We start from the raw sequence: 26262 nt of genomic DNA on the forward strand, positions 1-26262 counted from the left end.
GGTTGGCCATTTCAACTCGGATCGTTTCCCATTCTCCGGACCGCTGCCTCTGTCTCTCTCTCTTCCTCTCCCGTCGATTAAAGTGACTTTTGATCGGATTTCTGTTCTAGGGAAAGCTCGCGTTCTCGAAAATCTCAGCGAAGAGGGCTAAATAAGCAAGGAGCAGTTCCTTCGATTTGTCATCATGAATCAAGAGTAGTAAGTACTAGACTCAATTCTCTGGTTTTTCCCTAATTTGTCGAGGGTTTGTGGATGTAAGTAGGATCAGATCGTTGTCCCGAGCGGCGCATTTAGATCTTATGGGAACTTCCATTTATGATGAATGAATGATTTAGTTTTGAATTTCATTTGGTGATTTTGGATTGTTGGTTACAAGTTTGATCGGGTTTTGATCATGATTTTTTTGAAATTGTTTGTGGAGATCCGGTTCTGTGGTTTTAGATCTGGGGTGGCTATGGTGTTGCGGGTTACGCTTGTGGTTACGTGGCTTGGTTGGATTTCAATTCACGATTTGTTTGGTTTGCCCGTTGCTGTATATAATGGATATCTTCTTTGCTTTTATTTTCCTTTTCTTGTAGGAATAGAAGGAAGTCATGTCGACAGTTGTGGTTATTGAGGAAACTTTTTGGTTCTTATGTATGGTTTCTCTGCGATTTGGGTGTGGATTGGGATGTTTTGTCTGTGTCGGATTGTTCGCAAGGTTTTCCTTAAATTAGTGTGGCTTCATTGATAGCTTGCATCATTTAAAGATGGATAATACTTTATGAACAGGATTTGGAACACTTAAGGTGGAAGAACTAGGCCCTTATTTCTTATACTTTTATTACGCATCAGAGAACGTATTCTCAATGAATGATCGATTGGTTCATTCATCAATTTGGTCTCGTTTTGGCTTTCAATTCCTTTTCTAGGCTAGTGCTATCCATAATACTTTTAGTTAACCTTCACTGCAATGTGATTATCTGCTTAACTAATTGTGTGATTACGACCCTTGGAAATTGTTCTTAGTGCATACTATGTGAATGTTATGGAATCCTAGAAATATGTGTTCTCTTCTCAATTGGGAAGATTTTTTCCTCATTTCTTTGTTTTTTCTTCTAATTTTGTCACTTGTTCAAAAACATTTCTCTGACTTTTCTGCAGCGTCATGCTTAAGAATCTTTGATAAAATTTCAAGGTGTCAGATCAATGCATGTTGAAGTTATTAATGTTATAGATGATGGGGCACTTACTATTAGTAGAAGTACTTCTTGAGTTAGAATTTAATCAGGGATTAACATGGAATCTATATCCTTTTGTATTGATTATGAAGGTGCTTACTACATTATGCTTATTGCAAACAGCTACTCTAATCGAGGAGGCATCCACTGAAATAGTGAAAGTTGAAACAATGGAGAAAAATGAAAATGCTTACCCCCTATGGGCTTCGAATTAGTTGAGCAAAAATTTAATGTATAATTTTTTTTTCTGTTTTTTTTGTGAGTGTATAACAAGTTTCAATTCTTATTTTGAGAAGATAAAATGTTACTTAAATGAAATAGGATTGTGTTTTTTTTCTATTATACAAATGAATGGGATATATGTGAGGATATTAATCCTACAGCTAAATTTGGGTGATTAAAATAGATAAAGTACATAAAGAATATTATGAAAAGAGAATATCTTGGATATTTAAGGTAAATTTTTATAAAGGCATGATTGGGTTGGTGATTTTTATGAGTTATAATTGAAAAAGTTGATATCTAAGTTGAGTATGATGATAATGATTTTGTTAAGATGGATGTAAGCCAAAATTAAGTAGAATGATTTAAGGAAAGTTTATAGTAATTTGAGTGGAATCTGTTGAAGTGAAAGTAATTGAAATTAGGCTTTGGTGTTTTGGACATGCTCAATAAAGCATAGAAAATTCCTTATTAATGTTTAGATAGATTTAATGGGAGATTTAGAAGTAGAGGTTTGACATTCTAAAACTAGAAACATATAAAGTGAAGAGGGAAGGAAGTGAGAGATGCTGCTAAATAACAGAATAAAGGGAAAGTTTATTTGGGTATTTTTCACAAGGTGGTCTTCTTCTTCTTTGAGTAGGTATTGCTAGTTTTGATTTCATCATAAGGAGAAGCTGTCATTTAGACTCACATTAGAGAAGGAAAGATAATAGTTGCAGTAATAGCTACATTGACACCTTTTTTTTCTTAATTTTCAACATTTCTATTTATAACAGGTGGTGGTGTTCTTTTTTATTGGCTTAGATAACGTGGCATTTCTATCCTTTTTTCTAACTTTGTATGACGAGAAATCATTTATGTCCTCCTCTTGAATCTTAGTGGAATATTGATCTCCAACCAGTTGTGGATGTCTGAGGATCTTATCAAAACATATAAATTTATACCTTGTATCTGCTGGCACCCTTTTGCTTATTTTTTGTTCAGAGTTGTTTCACCATCCTCATAGAGGAAACCTAAGGTAACATAGAAGTTTTTTTGAAATAATTTGCAAAGAATAAGTTAATGCTAAAAAAAAGGGAATTCAAAATGATAATTCAAAAAGTCAACCCTACATAGTTGAGATGATGCTAATGACAATGATGAATAACTTGACTTCTTACGACTCCATATAACAATAACTATCCTTTATGCTAGGAGAAAGGGTTCAAAATAAATTGAACACATTTTATTGAATCAGTGTCTGGAAGGATTGATAGATTTCATTGGTTTTAATGGCTTTAAAAAAAATAATTCTTAGATCTTATCCCACATCATGTTACTTTTTCGACAAATATTTAAATGGTGGTGCAATCTCTCTCTCTCTCTCTCTCTCTCTATATATATATATATATATATATATATATATATATATATGTATTCAGGCGCTCCTGATGTGAATAAATATTTGTATCATGTATGTTACTAGACAATGGATTTCATTTTCTTTATCTTGATCTCTAGAATTATTGTTTCTAATTAAACTTGGTGAGGTAATCTCTCAGACCTTGCCAATTATCATCTTCCTCAGTTGTCTGTCTGGATTTGAGTTTTTCTTTGTTTGTGTTCCTGTTATTGGATGCATATGAATCAATATATGAAGTCTCTTCACTTTAGTCTGATCTTATTCTAAATGAGAATAAAGTGAGGGATGCGTTACCGAACAACCTAACTTGTTTGAACCATTTTTTTTAAACGTTTTCTTGGAGTGAAAGAAGTAAAAAAATCCAACGAGCATTTTAATAGACCAAATAAGAATTTAAGTTAAAGCATTACATTTTACAGCTAACATTCTGACCAGAGTTTTATTGTACTACCCAAGCGATTATGCTTATAACTATGTGAATTTTTGCAGCATCATCATTTCAAAATCTTCATAGTATTTAGAAAAGCGAAGCTTTATGAAAATTGTATGATATAATCATATGTATGTTGATAAAAAAAAATTGTTTAATGGCATCATGGCTGATTCAAGTGTCACTTGCACATGTATATATATTAATGTCTTTTACCCAAGAGCTTACATGTATTAATTTATTAGCATACAGTGGAGAGCTTAGCTTTTAAATCACAGCATTTGCAATAGAATTTTTTTCAATGAACCCTCCTATTTGTTTGCATGTTTTTTAACTAGATGTCAAATTATTTGGGTAAATCCTTATATTTTGCTGAGAAACCGACTATTTTCTTAGGGTAATGATTCTTTTTTTTTTTTTTTTTTTTTTAATTTTTAAAAAGGGGTGTGTCATTTGAATGTGCATGCTACAGACATGAATTAAAGCCCATCACCTAGGTTTTTGAACGTGGATATAGTAAACTCGACCACATTCCATGTATGAACCAGCATGTTATTTTTATTTTTGGTATGAAGCTTTCTGCATGCATGCATATTTGAGGTTGATGCCCCTTCACGTATAAACAAATCAAGTATTGGAAATGAGCCTATTCTCAGGCCATCTTTTCTTAAAACTATTTGTAAAAATGATTTATATTATAAAAATTAATCGTAAGATAGAGTTATTAACTTTAATTTGTTTATGTTGCAGTGATTATCTTTTTAAGCTTTTGCTTATTGGAGACTCTGGTGTTGGCAAATCATGCCTTCTCCTAAGATTTGCAGTATGTAACAAAAACCTATAATGCTTTCCTTGTTTGATTATTAATAACTGCTTCTAGTTTATAAGCTTCTGGTGAAGTAATTTTGTTGCACTCATATGTTAACCTCCATATGTATTCCGCAAGACAAGTTGATTGGACGTGAATATGTCTTACAATAAATATGATATTAATCAAATCAAGGGTGTCAAAAATGCTTTAGAAAGCCTGCTTGTGAACATAAATTATGTATGTGATGATGCACAAATTAAGTAAGCTTGTGTTCATGTTCGGTTCGTTTGAAATTTAGTTTGTTTGAAATAAGTTCGTGTTCGAAATTGTTCGTGATGTTACTGTTTGTGTTCGTTTTTTAACGAACGAGCCGAACACGAGTTGTTCGCGAACGACGAGCCAATTTGACATCCCTAATATTAATATATATAAATAATATATTATATTAATTATATAACTTATATTATATAAATATATAATATTTATATTATATTATTATTAATTTATTATATATTATAATTTATAAAATTTAATTTTTTAAAATATCATAAATTTTATATATATAATTATTTTAAATTATTTTATATTTCGAACAATAACGATTCGAACATGAACGAACGCTTCACTGTTCGTGTCTAGTTCGTTTAACTAACTTAATGAAAAAAAAATTGTTCACTTTCGTCTTGTTTATTTATCGAACAAATCGAACACAAACTTATTGACGAACCGAACACGAGTTGTTCACAAACAACGAGCTTTTTTGACAGCCCCAATCATTACTGATTCACTTTCAACATTGTCAAAGTTACCAAAATGATATCATTTGTGAAACGAACTTCATCAATTACTTATGGTGCTTCAAAACTAATTGACTGAGATGTTTGTGTTCAAGTCAAGCAATCATAATAAAAATGACTAAGGATGTGATGTGCTTGAATCGGGCTTGATTCATCCCAACGACCATCAAAATTGTTTTAACAATATTCGTTTGCAAATTGGACAGCAAACTCGTCCAGGTTGTTAAAATTACTTAGAGAGGACATCTATATAGTCTTGCTTTCCCACACGCAACCTATCAACACAAATCTCAAGGTGGCAACACAAATCAAAATGGTTGATGAAACCATACAATTTTTTGTGTGAAAATCTTTATATAAATAACATTTTATGAATAAATGATGATATATACATATAATATTTTTATTAATATCGATTCAAAAATCAGAACATGCATGTTCTGTGTTGATCTCCTGTTGTAGCCTCTTGCTCCGTTCGTACCCATGCCCAGCCGCGTTCATGTTTCATTGTATTAAAAAAAAATAAAGAAAAACCTAAATCTACTACCTAGCCGAACTCATTGGCCAACACTCTCTACTCACCTGCGCCGCATCTCTTCTCCCATTTCCACACCCACTTCTTCTCACACAGAACCTAAACTTATCCTCTCAGCTTCTCCTCAGCTGAGCCGCACAGATTCCATGCAAGGAAGCCGCTTACTTATATCCACCTCCATTTCCTCATGCCAACCCTCCTGCTACCTCTCCCTAGCCTTGTGATCTTCTCTCTCATACTTCTCTAACTCCAACCGCACAACCTACTTGCTCCACTCACAACCCCCAACTCAGCCAAAGTTCCTTTAGCATGCCTGCTCGCGACCCAACCCTCATAGGAGCCCCATCTCCCTACCCCCTCGCTTTTTTGCACACAGCAGCTCGCACCGCGAGCTTGTTGTTGCTCTTACCCTTCTCCTAGCCCTAGAACGCCATAGAAACCCTTTCTCTGTCATTTGCACGCACCAGCTCCCCCTTAATGCACAAACCCTTCTTTCAACTCAACCACACTGCAACTCGACTCAACCGCCTTGCTCCACCTTCCTATCAGTCACCATAAGCCAAAACTCGTGAAGTTCATAACTCCACAACTCTCTTGTCATCAAACTCGTGGCCGCCATTTGAAACCCCTAACTATCACCATTCCTATGTACCCCTTTTCCCCTCTATCTCTCTCTCTCTCTCTCTCTCTCTATAAAGAAACAAAAAAAAGAGCAAAATATCTAAAAAAAATTGTGTATTTGCTTTTTTCATCTAAATTCATGCCTTGCCATCTGAATCGTCGATATGCTTTGTGCGTGAAGGAATAAAATGTTACAATTCTAAACTTATAAAATTCTGAGTGTGTCACAATCTCCACGACAAGAGAAATCGTGTATGCATTCTTTATAGCATAAAGGGTGTCAATCAGAAAGAACGGAAATTAGGCAGTTAAATTAGGAGTTTTCTATAATTAGAAGTTTCTTTATTTCCAACAACATCTTTATTCTTATTTCCCTTTTAGCTTAATATTTAGATTAGGAATATGTATTATTAAGTTACCTAAAATAAATTATATGCACTTTATTTTGTACATAAAATAGATTGTAAGATTATTATTTAATGGAATGAAAGCAAAGGGAAAAGACAATTGAGCCTATTCAGAATTCAACCTATTTTTCTCAAAACTTTGACGTGGTATCAGAGCCAAATTTTTGCCCTAACCACCGATAATTATTGGAGGATCGTCAAAACCTTTCCCGCCTGCCTGCAGACGAGAAAGGAGGATGCCTTGATTCTTGTTCGTTCTTCTGCTCATCGCCTCTTAATTTCTTTAGATCTCCTTCGCTAGCCATTATTGCTTCTTTCCACTTCGGCTTCGTCGGCTTCTTCGTGTTAATGAGACGACCGGAAGGGTTAGGAACATTGATGATGTTACCATCAAGATCCGTCATCTTGGCGGTGTTCTTCGTGTAATTTTGTTCGCCAAGTTCTACGATACGGCGCTCCCAGTAGACACGCTCTTGAAGAAGTTTGTTGATCTCATTATTGAGATCACGGAGGAGATGCTCATCGAGGCCCTTGGTCTAGATCTCAATCGCCTTGGCACCAATCTCTCGGAGAATTTCACTGCCCCATCGGTCGGCACTCCAAGGTGAGGTATGGGTGATGCTCCTTGGGCTTGCGCTTCTTCTCGTTCTTCATCGCAATGAAGCGATTGAGCATTGACTTTGCCTTCTCATTGCGAGCCATCTGGGCTTGCGCTTCTCTTTGCTTCCTTGCCTCCTATCACTTTGTTCTGGTCTACTTCGTCCTCTTGCGTTGGCTTCGACTACTTCGTCCCGGTCTGCTTTGTCCCAATTGCTTCGACACTTGGGCTTTGGCACTCTTGATCATCATCACTCTCAGCACACTCAGATTTCGGCCTCTTGGGTTTCGACATTTTTGGATTTTGGCATTTTTAAGCTTCGGCACTGTTGGACTTCGGCACTCTCAGGCTTCGGCCTTTCGGGCTTCAACATTTTTAGACTTCGACACTTTTGGGCTTCGACATTTTTAGGTTTTGGAACTCTTGGACTTCAACACTCTCCAGTTTCAGCTTTTCGTGCTTCGACATTTTTAGGCTTCGGCATTTTTAGGCTTCGACACTCTCTAGTTTCGACACTCTTGGGCTTCGGCATTTTCAGGTTTCGACACTCACTGCTTGAGGATTTTTTGTCCCGGCAATGTTATTAGTTTCTTGTTAGCAAATTGATGCTTCTTGATCAGTTAACATCAATTTGAGAGGGGATTTCAATCAGGAAAAATGAAAATTAGGCAGCTAAATTATGAGTTTTTTATAATTAGAAGCTTCCTTATTTCCAACATCTTTATTCTGATTTATTTCCCTTTTAGTTGAATATTTAGATTAGGAATATGTATTATTAAGTTACCTAAAATAAATTATATGCACTTTATTTTGTGCCTAAAATAGATTGTAAGATTGTTATTTAATGGAATAAAACAAAGGGAAAAGGCAATTGAGCCTATTCAGAATTCAGCCTATTTTTCTTAAAACTTTGACAATGGAGAAAAACTTGTTTGCGACACTTGTGAAGCAGTGGGCTAACCTTGTAAATTTTCATGCAGTTAATCTGTACACTTCTTTTGTATTGTGATAGGACGTAAGACCAGGGACTAGTGTTTTTCATCATCCATATGTTCTTTTTGTAGTGCGGTGGGCGGCTCAGCTTTTTGGAGGTAACTTCCTACTCGGGAATGATGTCGGGTGATTGTCAAAATTCTGTTTCAATATTGCCTAAAATAAATAAATAAATAAATTGAACCTATCAGACTAAACAATCAAATTGAAAGCATAAACTGTAAACTGGTGATAAATTGATGCTTAAAATTATCTTAAGAATTATTTGAAAAATGGCGTAATTGAATACAGATGGAACATGTGCAAGACTTACCGGGACTTGATAGCTAGCTAAGGAGCATGAATGGATCAAACCCCGTGCTGAATTTGAACTTGTGAAGTTTGACAGTGAAGAACGTTTGTCCCGTTCTACATCCTGCTTAGTGAGCTTGAACATAACCTCTCAATGAATTACAATTGTTTTTAAAAGTGGTTGAGAGATTCTGTTTAAAAGCAAGTTATTATGGCTATGAGGGGTCTATTTGAGCATTGATTTAAAGGTTAAATAATAGCAAAATGCAATGATTTATTGCAGACTATAAAAATACTAAATGTCTTAACAAGACAACAAATTGACAACATGAATTTGCAAGCAAACAAAAAACATCATTCAAGGAGCTCAAAATGAAATTTTGCATGCATTGGAGTGTTTGTACAGATTAGTCAAGTTTTTATAATTTTTAAGTCCCACAATGTGTTTTGTGAAATGATCTTCCAATTAATTTTTATTCCCACAAAAGATGTTAGTTGTCTTGAAAGACATGCAAATCTAACCAAAGTCAATTCAAAGAAACAAGTTTAAAATGCCTGCATGTGCGCTGTGTTTCATTCTAAATTGTAAATTTAAGTGTCTTGAGAATATTGTTTTGATGTTATTCTTCTTGCGGATAAGACGAGAGAGAGTTCAGGAAAAAATTGAATTATGGAGGTCTACAATGGAGTCTAAATGCCTTCGTTGAGTAGATCTAAAATTGAGTATATGGAATGTAATTTTAGTCGTAGTAGCTCTAGTGACAGAGTTGTAAATGGGTGATCAAATTATTAAAATGTGTGAATGTTTTAGATATCTCGGTCTATTGTTCAAAGTGATGGTGATATAGATGGGAATGTTATTAGTAGAATTAAAGTTGATTGGTTGAAGTGGAGGAATGCATTGGACGTATTGTGTTAGCAAAATACCACTTAGGCTTGAAGGAAAATTTTACACGATGGTGGTGAGACATGCAATGCTCTATGGCGAGAATGTTGGCCTTGAGTTGGCCTAGAATGTTGGCCTTGAAAAGAGAAGCATAAAACAAAGTTAAGTGTTGTTGAGATGAGAATGCTTGGGTGGATGAGTGGCTTGACAATTTAGAGACAAAATGTGATATAAATATATTTGTGATGGGGTTGGTGTAGCACCATTGGCTCACATTAAATGTCGATTATCTGATGATCTGGTTAAGAGAGTAGATGTTTTAGATTTAACTTATTTTAAGAAAGGTAGAGATGGGCCTAAAAATACTTAAGCATGTTATATAAAAAAAAATTTTAATTTATTAGAATTTACTGAAAATATGACAATAGGATGCAAGGGAGAAAAGAGATTCATGTAACCAATCCCACTTAGTGGGATAAAAGCTTGTTGTTGTTTTTTGAGAATATTGTGCAAGCGGAATATAAATTCAAGTTAAATTTAGAGTCACATCAAGGGACATGCAAGTATTTTCAAATTTTATAAAAATCGCTTTTTTTTTTCAAAATTAAATTCAAAATTAAAAAAAAATGGCTCATGCTCTTGAGGGGGCCGTCTTATCTATAAGACAAGATTGTAAGTTCTACTTGGCCAATATGATTTTTATTATCATAAAGTTTGAAGTTGACAAGACTGAGCCTCTATATTGACTTGATAAGGACCAAATTTGACGACGTTGAGCCTCATTTAGTTCATTCATCCTCCTTATAATGATAAAAATTGACAAGATTAATACACTAATAAATTTGATAAACTAATTTCAATCAAATTGCAAATTCAAGTAATCTAAACATCCAAAAACTTTGGTGATTGAAATATTGAAAGAAAATCTTAACTAGTGATCTATCCAAAAAATTAAAAATTTTAAATTATAAATAATTAAAATTATTTAAATGAAATTTCATCAAGCAAACCACATTTGTCATCCACAAGTATTTATGAAGTTGATAGTTTGAGGTTGCGCCAAGCTCACAAAGAACTAATGTCGTATCAAATAGACTAGTATATTCACACTCAAAATAATCTTTTATATCAAGGACGTGATTGTTGACCTCACTTTTGGGTGAGGGTTTTAGGTCTTTTCTTTAGTGATTAGGATCTAGCTTTAGGACTTTCCTAATGACTATCTTAGCATCTTAGAAATGGTACCCACATTCTCCTCAGACATTTCAATCAAATCTTCATTCTTTATATTGGTTCTATATGTGATCAATAATTTTTAATACAAAGATTGGAGATTACATAAGAAAACACTAATTAGAATTCCTGTAGGACCTTTGGACCATAGGAAAACCTTGTACTGTTCTACATATTTTTAGACTTCAATACATTGCATCATCATTTATAATCCTCATGATCATCATAAACATTGCATTTTCATATCACAATATTGCAGTTATTACACCCATGGGGCTGATCAAAATTATTTGAACCCAGTTTTCCCTAAAATACCCCCACTTGAATATTTCAATTCTTCAAAATTCTCCAAAAAAACTGTCATTGAATCACAAAATTCACTTCAAACCATTTGATGTTATCATTTAGACCATTTGAAACTCAAAACTTCACAGAGTCACCCAAACTCCCCGAAAATCATCCCAGAGTGTTTCTCTTGTCAAACTAAGAAAATTAACTGTAAACATGCCATACTTTCGAGCTATCTTTGGACTCCTTGCAGCCTAAATAATCAATACTTGAAAATTGTTTCAGGTCCCGCAAAATCCTCCACACTGGTCAAAATTCCTCCCGGACACTTCCGTTCAACTCCAAATTTCATTTTATATTGCTTCGAGCCTTTGATTTGACTTTTTGACCAATTCCCAAAATTTCCCCAAAATAACCAAAATGCCCCTCCCGGGGCAAAATTTCCCAAATTTCCAAAAATTTTCAAAGAAAAGTTGAGAGATTCTTAAGCACCATATGTAACTTCCATATGCAATTTTCAAAGCAAGATAGAGATGTTCTTAAGCCTTATATGAAACTATCACACATTCTAGCATTTTCTAAATATGAACAAGAGAAAAATTTTTCATCAAAGCAAGAGGCAAACCAACAATGATTCAAGGCGAACGAGTCGATTCGAACGCAAATCCGACAGTACCCCCCTTCTTAAAATTTTTTGGGCCAGCCCCATTTTAGGGCTTCTTTTATATCCAAAACCAAGAGGAAAAAGAAGGAAAAAATCTGCCCAAAACCAAATCATGCCCTAGGCATAGAAAAATCTTACCTCTGAACCTAGTTTTCTAGGTTATGATGAGAAGAGATGGGGAGAAAGATTCAAGGCAACCACAAGATCACAAAAAAAATAAAAAATAAAACCCACTTTGCTGCCATGAATAAGAAGGAAGCATGGAGGGGATCGTCCCCTTGCTTCTCACGCTATGAAGGAGAGACAGGAAGGCGACTGCAGTAGGTGAGCATCGGGAGGGGAGAAGTATGGAGGAGATTTGGTCATGGGAGGAAGAAAAGTCGCAGGTTTCCGCCAGGGAGGAGTCGCACGTGAGAAAGAGGGGGAGGCATGCGTGAGTTTTTTTTTTTATTTTGGGGGAGTTAGATTAAGATTTGGGTTAGCAAAAATGTAATTTCTTTATTCAAACTTATGTCAATTTCGAGCCGTTTTTTTTGTGCATCAACTATAGCAAATTTTATATCGATTTCTACTATTTTCGACGTTCCGGACGCAACGACGCAGTCCGTTTCGAAATCTGAGGTCGTTCGTGCAACTTCGTTGTCAAAATAGGCCAAAAAACTTCGAATCCGATTCGACTCAAAATTCTGACTCGTCATCGATCGAAATAAAAAAAGTTCAATTTCGTGAAATTGTGGGGTGTCGGAAGATTCTGTGAATTTTTGGGAATTTTTGAAAATTTGGAAGTGTTCGGGAGCAATTTTGACCAGTGTGGAGGATTTTGCGAGACCCGAAACAATTTTCAAGTATTAATTATTTAGGCTGCGAGAGTTTCAAAGATAGCTCGGAAGTATGACATGTTTACAGTTAATTTTCTCTGTTTGACGAGAAGAATGCTCTGGAACGATTTCCGGGGAGTTTGGGTGACTGTGAAGTTTTGGATTTCAAATGGTTTAAATGATAACATCAAATGGTTTAAAGTGAATTTTGTGATTCAATGACAGTTTTTTTAGAGAATTTTGAAGAATTGAAATATTAAAGTGGGGTATTTTAGGGGAAACTGGGTTCAAATAATTTTGGTCAATCCCATGGGTGTAATGACTGCAACATTGTGATATGAAAATGCAATGTTTATGAAGTCCAAAAATATGTAGAACAATATAAGGTTTTCCTATGGTCCAAAGGTCCTATAGGAATTCTCATTAGGGTTCTCTTATGTAATATCTAATTTTTGAATTAAAGATTATTGATCACATATAGAACCAACATAGAGAACAGGGATTTTATTGAAATGTTCAAGGAGAAGGTGAGTATCATTTCTAAGATGCTAAGATAGTCATTAGAAAAGTCCAAAAGTTAGATCTTAGCCACTAAAGGAAAGACCGAAAACCCTCACCCAAAAGTGAGGTCAACAGTGATCTGAGTCCTCTATCCTTGTGATTTGATCAGGTGGTTCCACGAAAGTGGGATTAGATTAGAGCTCTATAACCAAGTGGTTTGGCCAAATAGACTCTGATATCAGAACTAGTAGGGAAAATAGTGGAAACACAAAACACAAACTTTCATTAATGTTAAAATAGGGTTACTACCCGACTCGAATAGAAAATAAAAACTCACACACAAAATGACACAAGAAAACACTCTTAAATGTATTCCAATGAGTGACGGAGATTGGCGAGGTGGGTTAGGATGGTTAGAGGGGTTGGTGACAACAACATAGTGCTGGTGGCAACGTGTTTAAGGTGAAAAACTGTAGGAACAACAAGTGGGAAGGATTGTAAGTATTCAACAGCTGTAATGGGCTGGTTTGGTTGGGGGAGGGGGGAGTTTGAATGGAGTTAGGTAGGTGGATAATGTTGGCAGTTTTAATCTTGGTTTTGAAAAATATAGGAAAATATGAAAATAGTTTTGATATGTATATGATTTTTGAAAGTAACATTTTGATTTAAAAATAGGTGAAATCAAACGAGTCTCACATTTTGAATAGTTTGAGTGATTAAGCATAATATCACAAGTAATACACTTATCCCGAAGAATAAACATATTATCTGTAGTAGGTTCAATCACTTAAACTAAAGAATTTGTGACATATGTTTGGTCTGCGAAATATTTTTATATGAGGCCAACAAGTTCCCCTACCTAATATAAGGATTAGATAGGGTATTTAACTTGGGTTTCAAGTTCCTTATAGAGGCAAGCCCCTATAGTTAATTACATCTTAAATAACTGGGGTCACTTAAAAAAACTCTCGATTAAGATCAGTGGTTTTGCCTTCAAGATTTCAAAGTTTAGGTTTTCACGATTAGACATGAGAAAATCAAATGAGATTGGCTCAAATATGAACAATTACTTTAAGGGATCTAAGGGAATGAATAGTATGGGATATCACAGATCCAGGGAGAATAGTATGGGATATCACAAATCCAGGGAGAAATCCCGGTGACTTCCTAACTATCATGTTGTTTGGCTTTATGTTTTTGAAATGATGTTGTTTAATGTTGAATCCTGAAATTTATTTAGAATTTAGGATTTATGTCCGCACGATATTTGGTTATGTAAATAGCCATAAAAAGATAGGAGGATTTACACCGTACCATACAGTAACCTCGGAATCCTAAAGTGTTAGGACTTATAATTGCACAATAGAGTTGTGCAAAAGCCTAAAAGTGATATGTGAGAGTTCACGCTGCGCTAAGCAAATCACCTCGAACTTTTATGGGTTGTTATTTAAACTACTGAAAGTGATCGGTGATGTGAAAGTATTTTGATGTTGATAATCCACCTTGAAGTTGTTAACATTGTCGTGTTGCCCACGGTGTTCGCTCCAAGCTCTTCGTCGTAGCACTTTCAGGTTTAATTTTAGTTTTGAAAATGCACCTAACCACTAGGTTATCCTATACTATGGTATAGTGTGTATCAAAACAAAAAAAACATGTAATATAAAAGGAGAAAGAAATAATATAATATGTTAGGAGAATAGTATGGCAGGCTAGGAGAACAATATAAATGTCAGGAAAACAATATAACATGCTAGGAAAATAGTATAACAGACTAGGAGAACAATATAACATGCTGTGAAATAAAATACTGTAATGTAAATTAAACCTGTATATTTGAGAGGACAGTTGTTTTTTTAAGCTTAGCTAGTATGTGTTGTGTAAACAGGAGAAAACACGAGCTGAAAAACTTGAGAAAACCGACAAATCGTAGGAAAAAGACAAACAAACAAAATAAAACACAATATCACATATAAAGGACCAAGAATAAGAGATTTATATGTGATTTTGGGAATGTTCCCAATTATCAGGAGGATTGAGTGTAAGATTCAAGCTTAAATCCCAGAGCATTGGGTTTCATTTTTGGTAAAGTTAAAACAAAAATTTCATTATTTGATTTAATTAAATCAGTCATGAACCACAACCTAGTGCATCTTCGTGTCTAATGTCATAATTAACTTATGAACTAGGGTCAAATGTCTGATTTCTTAAGTTCATTTGAAAATTAAGATGATGAACACTTTCTCAGGGTGTGCTCCTAAGACCTACACTTTAGTTTGAGTTTGAAGTGTTCTAAAGTGTCTATCTTCAATTAAGTGTCTTTCAACTGATCCTCGAACATCTTTAGATCAAGCTTAACTCGCTATTAGGCTCCTAAAACCTAGGGGTAAACCTATAATTTTGGCAAAAGGAGTGTGAAATGTGCTTAAATCCTAGTTAGAGCAATTGGGTTCAGGTTTATTCAAAGCTTAAGAGACCTAAATGCAATTACTAGTTTTTCAATCTATATTCCTAATCGTTATCTAAACTCTCACTTTCTTCCAACTCTCAACTATTCTTCCAATTATAATTTCATCTTTCTTATGCAAAAGGAATGGTGAATAGTTTACTATTCTATCTCCTCAGATTTCTATCATCTCAACAGACTAAATTTCGTTTTTAAATTCCTCTCCCCTTATCTTTTCCTCATATTTTTTCTTAAGATTACGAATCATTTCTGAAAATAATTAAATTGAAAATTTTCATTTTTAACTTAACCGTTAAAAAAAAGAAAACAAAACAAACGAAAAAAGATCAATCCACTTTTAAAACAAAGTCAAATCAATAAAGCCTAGAGTAAAATTGTAAGTGCATCGGCTTAAAAGCGTTTAAAACTCGTTAAAAAAAATGACCGAATCAATCTCAAAAAGTAGTTTTAAAAGCCTCAAAATATAATTTAAACCTTCACGAAGAAAATTTCAGAATGTGGCGAATAAAACTTTAAAATGTAGCCCAAACCTCAAACTAGAAAGTGCTCCAAGTATGGTTCACCCAATCAATGAACCGACCTTCACAGCAAATGTGAAAATTCATCACATTAAGATTTGAGGTCAGGGACAATGAAGAAGAAAACCAATCACAAACTAAACATCTTCCATCATAAAAGAACTAAAAGAGAAAACCCACATCTAGGAGAAATGAGAATAAAGCTAAATCCAAGCCAAACATAACACAAACAACAGCAATAAGGCTCACGGCCGAGGGCAGAGAAGAGGAAAACAAGCCCCATACACGTCACGGATTCATCAAATAAGACAATAAATTTGCTCAATTCATTTTGAACACCTCACTTTATAGGTAGATAGTGAATATATTTTGGGATGACAAACTTGATTATTAAAAGCACATCTTAGGAAGAGCATTAAAGAGGAAGCCCCCACCCAAACCATGTCCAACAAAAGTGTCAAACCGAGCTCATCGCAAGGGACAAACCAAGCCCAAGAAAAGGTCCAAATCATAAGAGAGTTCAACCAACATAAGTCACCAAGAAAGAGTCCCAAACCGAACCCAGGAAAAGGGCAAACCAAGCCCAGCAAATGGGCAAAATGAGCAACATAGAGACTAAACCGAGCCCAATAAATGGGCAAAAATCGAGTCTAGCAAAATGGAGCAAAAACAGAGAAACATTCCAGGTAAATCGAACTCGTTGAATAAATCAAAACAAAGCTATAAAAATCAGATTTCATAAAGTCTTTTACTTCAAAATTTCCTGCATCTCAGCATACGTTGTAAGCAAAAAAATTGATAACAGGAAATAAATAAATGTAATGAATCCCTAAAGCCAAATACTTCTCGATATTGAAATGACTTCCAGCTCTTTCCTTGATTCGAAAATAACAATAATAAAAGCCCTCAGCATTTTATTTTCAACATGTATTCTAACAAGGTGCAGCAAGAGAAGCAACACATAAGCCTTGAATACATTTTTCCAGCCCATACAAATAGTTTCCAGCATAATTTTAACAAAGGGCAACAAGAGAAGCAACACATAAGCTCCAAATATATTTTCTAGCATGTATTCTAATGAGGGGCAACAAGAGAAACAAAACATAAGCCCCAAATGTATTTTTCAACACATATAAATAACTTCCAGCAAGTATTCTGATGAGGGGCAGCAAGAGGAACAAAACATAAGCCCCAAATGTATTTTTCAGCATGTATTCTAATGAGGTGCAGTGAGAGAAACAAAACATATGCCCTAAACACATCTTTTTCAATTCATAAAATAATTTTCAACATGTATTCTAGCAAGGGGCAGCAAGATAAACAAGATATAAGCACCAAATGTAATTTTCCAACTCACAAAAGTTATTTCCATGATGCATTTTAATGAGGAGCAGCAAGAAGAACTAAAAATAAGCCCCAAACACATCTTTTCCAATTCATAAAATAATTTTCAACATGCATGAAACTACCATATGAAATTTTCAAAGAAAAGTTGAGAGACTCTTAAGCACCGCATGAAACTATCACATGAAATTTTCAAAGCAAAGTAGAGATATTCTTAAGCACCATATGTAACTTCCATATGCAATTTTCAAAGCAAGATAGAGATATTCTTAAGCCTTATATGAAACTATCACACATTCTAGCATTTTCTAAATATGAAAAAGACAAAAAATTTTCATCAAAGCAAGAGGCAAACCAACAATGATTCAAGACGAACGAGTCGATTCGAACGCAAATCCGGCAGTACCTCCCCTTCTTAAAATTTTTTGGGCCAGCCCCATTTTAGGGCTTCTTTTATAGCCAAAACCAAGAGGAAAAAGAAGGAAAAAATCTTCCCAAAACTGAATCATGCCCTAGGCATAGAAAAATCTTACCTGTGAACCTAGTTTTTTAGGCTCAATTGAAGTCTGACCTTGTGCAATTCAGTGAATTTTGTGCATTTGGTGTATGTATGTGACGATAAAGTTGTGAGGAGGTTTTTTTAGGGCTTGAGGTCCTGTTGGGAACTTCTCCTTGAGTCTTTACACAATAGTCCTTAACCGCTCGTACATAAGACGATGATTTTGAGACCATAAATGCTAGATATCACAGAAAAATTGGAAGTGGCTGAAATTTCTAAAAAGGTGGGTCCCAATTCCAGTTTTCTAAGATGATCAATAGGAACTCCTAGAGCTGGACTCTAAGAAGAAGAAATAACCTCGAAAATGAGGTGATCAGATAACAATAATAGTTTGTAAGGAAAGAGGGCGCAAGGTGCTGGGGCGACGGAGGGAGAGTTCAACGGCTGAGGAGTGGGGAGGAGTTGTGAGTTCCAATGATCCTACCGTCTGTGTTGATACGTTATTCTTGCTGCTTCTGCCGTCGATGATTAGACTGCATACTTTTTCTTTGTTGTGCAACATGTGTAGAATATGTAGTGGCGAAAACATTGCGGATCTCTTGTGTCCTCGATTTGCAAGATCAATTGAATCACGAGTGCCTCTCCTTCATCTGGCGGAAGTTGATACACCTCGACCAATTCCTCGGCTTTCTCTTCATTACTAATCTCTTCCATGACAACCTGATTAGCTAGACTACTCTGCTCGTGGTGCAGTTGGAGGCTATGTGACCGTAGCCGCGACACTTGAAATATTTCCTAGCCGGTGTAGTATTGGAGGCTCTACCTTTTTCCTGCTTCTTCTCGCTCTGGTTCAGGCCGTCTTTTTGTTGTCCGGGCTTGCTAGTCTCTCCCAAGGTGCCCTTGTCGATTGTTTTAACTATAGCTGGTCGTTTGTCTCGAGGTTGTTATCTGAAGGATGATTGTTTTCTACTATGCTTCTGTCATCTTTCTACTTTCAAGGCCAGTGTCTGGACATTTTCTAGTGTCCAATATGGTTGCAGTTGTACTATATTGCTAATGACAGACCTTAGTCTCCTAAGATATCTGGCTATTGTATGCTTCTTTGGCTCCGTTAGTTCACATTTCAGTTGTAAATGGTTGAATTGAGTTTTGAATTCGTCAACTGAAAGATCTCTTTGGTGTAAGTTGTGAAGCTTCAAAAACATATCTTGGCAATAGTGGGGTGGGATGTGTTTTTTTTTTTTTTTGCATTACTCTTCATCTTCTCTCACCTAGTGATCTTTTCATTTTCTTCCCACTTCCTTTGCCTCTGTACATTTTCCCACCATAGGCAAGCGCTTTTCTTCAGCTTAATGGCGGCTAGCTTGACTCACCTTTCATTTGATACATCCTTATATTTGAAGATCTGTTCAACAATTTGCAGCCACACAAGAAATTCATTTGGATCCATGCTTCCTTAAAACTAAGGTAAATCCACCTTGATCCCATAGTCTTTGGGTCCTCCTATAGGTATCTCCTCTTTGGAATTCTCCCTTTGGGGGAGGGATTCAAATATCACTCTCTAGGCCTTCTCTGATATTGGATTCCGAAACGCCATGTCCTGCTTTCTTCATCGCTGAAAGTCTCCCCATGGAAGATATTCAAATCGTCATCAAATATCACTCTCTAGGCCTTCTCTGATATTGGATTCTGAAACGCCGTGTCCTGCTTTCTTCATCGTTGAAAGTCTCCCCATGGAAGGTATTCAGATCACATTTCTTTCTCCTTATGGACTCTCCTGATTTGGGTCGAAGGTATCCTCCTCCTGCATTAACTCTTCAATCTCAGCAATTCTCTTTTGGAGATGACAAAGCTCCCTCCTTAACTTTTCTCGGGTAGGCTTGGTCATGCATCTCCAGAGAGTGGGGTTAGGGTTTGGGTTGTGGAATGTATATTTGGTGGTAAGAAAGAGAATTTTGGTTTATGACAAGTGCTTGAAAACCTTAGGATAGGACTAGTATTGGAATAACTCTAATACGAAATGATAATGAAACAAGTAGGAAAAATAATGGAAACACAAGGAAAAATAGTGGAAACACAAAAAAAACAAGCTTCTATAAATATTAAAATAGGGTAACAACTCGACTCGATCATAAAATAGCAACGCACACACAAAATGATACAAGCAAACACTTCTAAATGTATTCCAATGAGTGATAGAGATCGGCGAGGTGGGTCGGGATGGTTAGCAAAGTTGGTGACAACAAAAGAGTGTTGGTGGCAGTGAGGTTCAGTTGCGGGACTGTTTGAACAAGTGGAATGGATTTTAAGTGGTTAGCAGCGGTAGTGCGGTGGTTGGGGGGTGGTTGAGGGGGATTTTGAATGGAGTTAGGTAGGCGGACAACATTAATACTTTGTAGGAAAGATGGTGGAAGGTCGTTGGGGTGACAAAGGGAGAGTTCGGCGGCTGAGGAGTGGGGAGGAGAGGGTTTGGAGAAGGTAGAAGGGAATGATACAATCACCACCTTGGAGAAGGATACATTCGGAGCAACACCTTCTCCTCAGATAAAGCCCAAAAAGGGGAATTGGACTCCACACAGAAGATCCGAAGAACACAGAAACAGAATTGACCCATCACACACCTAGGATAGCAATTTATATGCTCGAAAGAAACTTCTACACAAAAGAAAAGGAGGGAAAGATGAGGAATCCAAAAGACACTGTGAAGCTTCCATGGATTGTGTGGCATTGTCACGGATCGTGAAACTTCGCGATCTCTGCCTCTCATCTTCATGAAGGATCGTGGATCTCGCTTGCCCTACTTTTCCCCCGAAGGATTAGGGGCCTTTGATCCCATTGAGAATGAAGCGTCCCGTATCAGGGCGCTATTTTAGCGCCCGTATTAGGGCGTTGCAGCGCCTGCATCTGACTCCACTATAATATAGTCACGATTATAACTCGTATGTTGCTCATGACTTTTTTTTTTTTTTTGAATTGTGAATAATTGGACATACCTGATAAAGGCATAAAATCATCTATTTGTTAAAACCAATTTAAATCTTTTTCCTCAAACAAGTATCCACATGGGTCTACAAGGTTCCATTGAACAAAGCAACCCATGTTGTCCACAATGGTCTTTTTGTTTGATTAGATTGACTACCTCATTTGACTAAATAGATTTACCCCACTATGGTTTGCATATATGGAAAACCTCAAACCCTAAGTCTGAAATGCTGTTGCAAAATGAGGGTGAATTCTCTTTGCAGTGTAATATATTGTCTCTTTTGCATTCTGAAAAATTGACTCATAACCTCAACGTAAACTCTCTCACTCATTCTTGAGAGTGGTCAGGGCGTGAATTTTTAAGCCCACATCATCATATTCTTGGTTGCTTCTGAAGTGTATCCCATGAGTAATATAAACATAATCATATACCGAAACTTTCTTATATCTGTCTGATGGCTGCCTGGCAACTTAGGCATTTCACATGTCATACACCTGGAACCAGTGCTGTGATTCTCTTGGCAACTTAGGCAAACTCCAGCACGAATTCTTACCAAGATTGCATTTTGATATATTTTCATGATTACTGTCTGTATTATTATTGATGAGAAGTAGATTTTCTGCAAATTACCACGTCTACTTGTTTTGGTGGCTATATGATATAAGTTGTATCTAATTTACTCAGCAGCTACGGCGCCGTAGTTTGTTTTTGCATCCAATGAATTCTATTAGGAACATCTAAGTGTGCTTGCGTATATTTACTCACTTAAGTCAGTTAGTTAATATCTTTTAGTCTATGATTATATGAATCCTATGTTTTGTGAGCCCTTATTGGTTTCTTGTTTGGGATAGGATGATTCATACTTGGAGAGTTATATCAGTACCATTGGAGTTGATTTTGTAAGTATTTTCCATTTATTCAAATGCCCTTTCTTATTAGATAAGAATTTTTATTTGCTGATAATGATTTGGCATTTGTATTGTATTGTAGAAAATACGCACTGTTGAGCAAGACGGGAAGACCATTAAGCTTCAAATTGTGAGTTACATTGTTTTGGTTCTCTACTAGTATATTGTCAATAGAGATTTGTCGGTGTGCGATCATGATAAATCTTCTAATTCACCGATTTATAACCGAAATTTTCGACATTATTAGTATACCACTCTATTCTCTTATGCAAATGTGGCATTAATTCAGTTATTTTACTTTTGAATATATAACTAACTATTTAAAAGAAAAACACCCACCCTTATTTAAATATTGAATTAGTTGTATCAATCAGGTTGAGCTGGTCCTTAAGCTAGTATTGAAGGATAAGGTCAGTGGTTAGTTAACTCATTAATTGTTAAGCTCTAGTACAAAACTAATAAGCTCTAGATTAGAGTGTTCAGTTGTAGTATTAAAGTTTAGGATAGTATCCTTTTTAAATCTACATATTCTGGGCGGTACAAAAGAAAAATCTCCTTTTGCTATTGGTTGAAAGTTTTGGAAAATTTTCTTTTTCAAAGAAAATGGGAAACATATTGTTGAATGAATTCATAAAGCTGCTATTGGATGGATAGTAGAACTGTCTGAGTTTTAATGATTAGAATTGTTAGTTTTACTGTTTTATCCTTGTTTTGTCTTTTTCCACTATTTCCTTTTTGGGGACATTTACATACATACTACCCATTTTCTATGTATTTACATATCTGACATACAAACTTTATTTTGTACATTTGTACCTCTCAAATCTATCATATGACATAAATAGTACCACCATTTTAATATTTTCATGTATAGGTAAGATAGCAGGTACGTGGAAATTGAAGTTTAGGTGTTAGATATATAATACATAAGAGTTGAGTGGTATGTATGTAAATCTTCTTTTTTGTTTATGGATTCGAGCCAGAGCTTATTCGAGCTCAACCTGATTTACCAAAACATTTGGGTTCTACCTGAGTTCGATTCGAACATTTGGAGTAGTGTTCAAGTCTGGATCATTTAAAACTCATCCATGTTTGTGTTTATTTTGAGCTAGGCTTAAGTTTGATTTGTTTTTTGCTTGCTGTGTTTTAAACGAACAACTCAATTGGAAACATAAATGAGCCCTGTCAAGCTGAACTTAAACAATAAAACTTTAATTTAATGAGCTTTTAACAAAAGCTTTATAAGATCCCTTTCAGCCTATCCGCCCGAGCCATCCGCAAAATCCCGCAAATTCCCAACATAGGCTCCATGTGGGCTACAATCTCGAACAACTGAGTTTTGTGAATTAATTTCAACAGTACAAAATTTAATATTCAACACGGGATATAGAAGTTCTTAATGAGTGTTTTTGCGAGCTTTAAACAATATTTATTTTATCATAAATGAAACAGTAAGTTATTCAAACTTATTTATTTAAGAATTGAGTATGTATAAAAGCATTCAAGCTTGTCATTCAAACAATTATTAATGAGTTTTGAACAAGCTGAGCTATGAGCAACCCGGTCAAATATCTGGTTCATGTAAAACCCAAATTGTAGTATTATCTGCATGCTTAGAAATTTTACAAAAAACGGTACCTGTGATTGAAAATTTAATTTAATATTAATTCAGAAAATTTCGTCCCTTCGAACAAGCATGGCCAGCTAACCCGAAAAGACACTCCATATTTTAATTTAATTCCAATATTTTCTGTAATTACCATTTTTAAAATTATAGTAACATTTTAGTTGAAAAGAAATAACTTGGCTTGCTTTTCTGTTTAATGCTTGGGTTGTCTGCTTATCTGGAAGCAAATTTCATTTTTTGCCCGTTATTTTTCGAAGATTAAATCACTTCAATAACAGAGTACACTGCTTGCTTTATCAAAATTTTAGAATAGGGCATTTCTGCAAGGTTCTTGATTTATCATTTTGAACCATTTAGTGGGAAATTTACTTATATTTAACACCTAAAGTTTTATATTTACATTTATAACCTTCGTACTAAAAATCTATACACATGGGTGTATTGGACTTCTAAGAAGTTAGTTGTAGTGCCATTTTTTTGTGATGTAAAAGATTATATATATATATATTTATATATGTGCCCCAGCCGTGGCCTATTGGTAGAGCAGCCTCTTTGAAGGTAGTAAGTCCTCTCAGGTCACGGGTTCGAAACGCCCTCTCGCCAGTTTTCCAGTAGTGAGGGCGGTCCTCGAATAGTTAAGCACATGAGGGTGGCTGAAGGCTTGTATGATAGCCTCCGACCATTCTTTATAATATATATATATTGTGTGTGTGTGTGTGAATATAAAAGTTTAGGTGTCAGATAAGTACATACATCAGAATTGTGTGGTATATATGTATGTTGATGCCCCTTATTTAAATTTACAGTAACTGTTTTCAAAAGCTGAGACACTTCACTTTTTTATTACAGTGGGACACAGCTGGGCAAGAACGGTTCAGAACAATCACCAGCAGCTACTATCGTGGTGCCCATGGGATCATCGTAAGCAATTCTGGTTCTTAACTAGAAGTTCTTTGACAGATACATACCACTTAATTCTCACGTATTTACTTTTCCAACACCTAAACTTCAATCTTGACATATATGCCCTCTTACATATGCATGAAAAAGAGTATTTCACTTTTTAAAAGTTAATTGGAAAGATTTGGGTGGTATAAAGTTTTGCTGTTAGATATGTGAATACATAATAATTGCCTGGTATGTATCTAAATGACTCCAGTTCTTTTGGTAATTAATTAAAATCTGGAATGATTAGACGTGGCTCAAACTTTCTTAATCGATTTTTGCAGGTGGTTTATGATGTGACAGACCAGGAGAGCTTCAATAACGTGAAGCAATGGCTGAATGAAATTGATCGCTATGCCAGTGATAACGTAAACAAGCTTCTTGTTGGAAACAAATGTGATCTTACTGCGAAAAAAGTTGTATCGTACGAGACTGCAAAGGTGATTTTATCTGTATTGCCTAAAAAAGGTTTGCCTTGTAAATTATTTATTTTGTTTTAATTTGTTCTTATATGTTGTATTTAGAGTTTTGCTGATGAGATTGGAATACCATTCATGGAGACAAGTGCCAAGGATGCTACTAATGTTGAGCAGGCTTTCATGGCCATGACTGCAGATATTTGGAACAGGTTTTTTGTTTTGTTTTGTTTTTTTTTTTCTTTTGGAAGATTTACATATGTATTACGTAATTCTTATGTATTTACATATCTAACACCTAGGGGTGTAAGTGAGCCATGCTGACTCATGAGGGCTTGGCTCGATACTTGATTTGTGAGTTGAGCTCGATAAGCTAACAAAAGCCAAGATCAAGCCAGATCTGACTTAACTCATTAGCACATGAGTCTGCATGTTTAAAAAAATTAATTAATATGAAATATTCTCAAAATATACTAAATTTCACGAGTTAATCTTTAAATTATTTTAAAAATATTATTTTTTATTTTTTATATCTAATCATTTCTTTTTATTTATCTCTTAATTTCTCATTGTATTTATTATTTTATTGTTACATTAGAAAAAATTAATATTGATATCCCTTTAATAAACTTGTGAGCCGGCTCGAACTCTTTTGACTTAAGCTCGAGTTTGATTATTTAATTAAGCTCAAGCTGATGATGGCTCAAGCTCGACTGGACTTTGTCTCGTGTGCCAACTTAAGCTTGAGCTCAAACTCAATAAAATTAATCAAGCTCAAGACTAGGTTGGCTTGAGCTCGACTCGACTCATTTACACTGCTACCCTTGAGTAACATCTAAATTACAATCTTTACTTATATGCCACCTTACCTATGCATCAATAGATGTAATTCACTTTTTTGAAGTTAAAATATTACTGTTTTTTATGTGCTATGAATGACTTGGTGGTATAGATGTAAAACATAAAGTTTAGGTGTTAGATGCGTAAAAGAACATGAATTGGATGGCATGTATATATATATATATATATATATATATATACCCCTTTGTTTTTCACTAAAAATTTGGATACCATGCACGGTGTGGAGATATGGAGTAAATTCACGAAACTGTGAGGGTAGTCCTCTTACACACAAGGATTTGAGCTCTCTGAATTAAAAAAATGGGGGCATTTACGTACATATCATTCAATTGCTATATATTGAACACTTGAACTTTTCTCTTTTTTTTTTCTTACGTTTATACCACCCAACTACTGTGTGTTTAACACTTAAATTTTGCTTTTTATATTTATACCACCCAAATCTTTATTATCAAAGTATGACTGCCACTATTTTAACTTTAAAAAAAAATGAAATACACACATATATGTAAAAATTGAGGTTCAGGTGTTGGATATATAAAGGCATAGGGAAATAAGTGGTATGTATGTAAATTTTCCAAAAGAATGACATTTAATTACACAGGCTTTCATATTTATTGCTTTTGTGTGGTAGGATGGCGAGTCAGCCGGCAATGAACAACGCAAGACCTCCAACTGTTCAAATCCGTGGACAACCCGTCAATCAGAACTCCAGCTGCTGTTCTTCATAAGTTTACCGCACCTCCTTTGCTTATTGGTTTGTAAACTCCAGTCGTCAGTTTTATATTGAATTTTGATGGTTAACGCATCTACTTACTGATCTTAGTCTCATTAGACCCTGTTCTACCATATTATTCTTTCCGCTGACTATTGTTTCCTGTTATGCTCCCATATTAATCCGGTTATTTGTATTTTATACATATATATAGTACATGGTTAATTAACATTCGCAATATATTAGGTATTAAAATTATGGA

General features: G+C 35.2%; 1 protein-coding gene across 1 annotated transcript; it reads left to right on the forward strand.

Annotated features, from left to right (window-relative positions):
• LOC110022741 (GTP-binding protein YPTM2) lies at nt 1-26145 on the forward strand. The gene is made up of 8 exons (XM_020721824.1): nt 1-198; nt 4028-4100; nt 21380-21427; nt 21519-21566; nt 23913-23984; nt 24293-24448; nt 24533-24636; nt 25920-26145. Exons 1-8 carry the CDS (start codon nt 185-187, stop codon nt 26014-26016), a joined length of 612 nt encoding a protein of 203 aa, XP_020577483.1. The 5' UTR covers nt 1-184; the 3' UTR covers nt 26017-26145.
• Nucleotides 26146-26262: the final 117 nt, after the last annotated feature.

The sequence above is a fragment of the Phalaenopsis equestris genome, unplaced genomic scaffold (assembly GCF_001263595.1).
Source record: "Phalaenopsis equestris unplaced genomic scaffold, ASM126359v1 Scaffold000202, whole genome shotgun sequence".
Classification (NCBI taxonomy): domain Eukaryota; kingdom Viridiplantae; phylum Streptophyta; class Magnoliopsida; order Asparagales; family Orchidaceae; genus Phalaenopsis; species Phalaenopsis equestris.

Excerpts from the sequence above, each read along its gene's own strand:
- LOC110022741 (XM_020721824.1), top strand. Across the intron at positions 24,449-24,532 it reads TATCGTACGAGACTGCAAAG|AGTTTTGCTGATGAGATTGG; the intron begins GTGATTTTATCT and ends TGTTGTATTTAG. Across the intron at positions 24,637-25,919 it reads ACTGCAGATATTTGGAACAG|GATGGCGAGTCAGCCGGCAA; the intron begins GTTTTTTGTTTT and ends TTTGTGTGGTAG.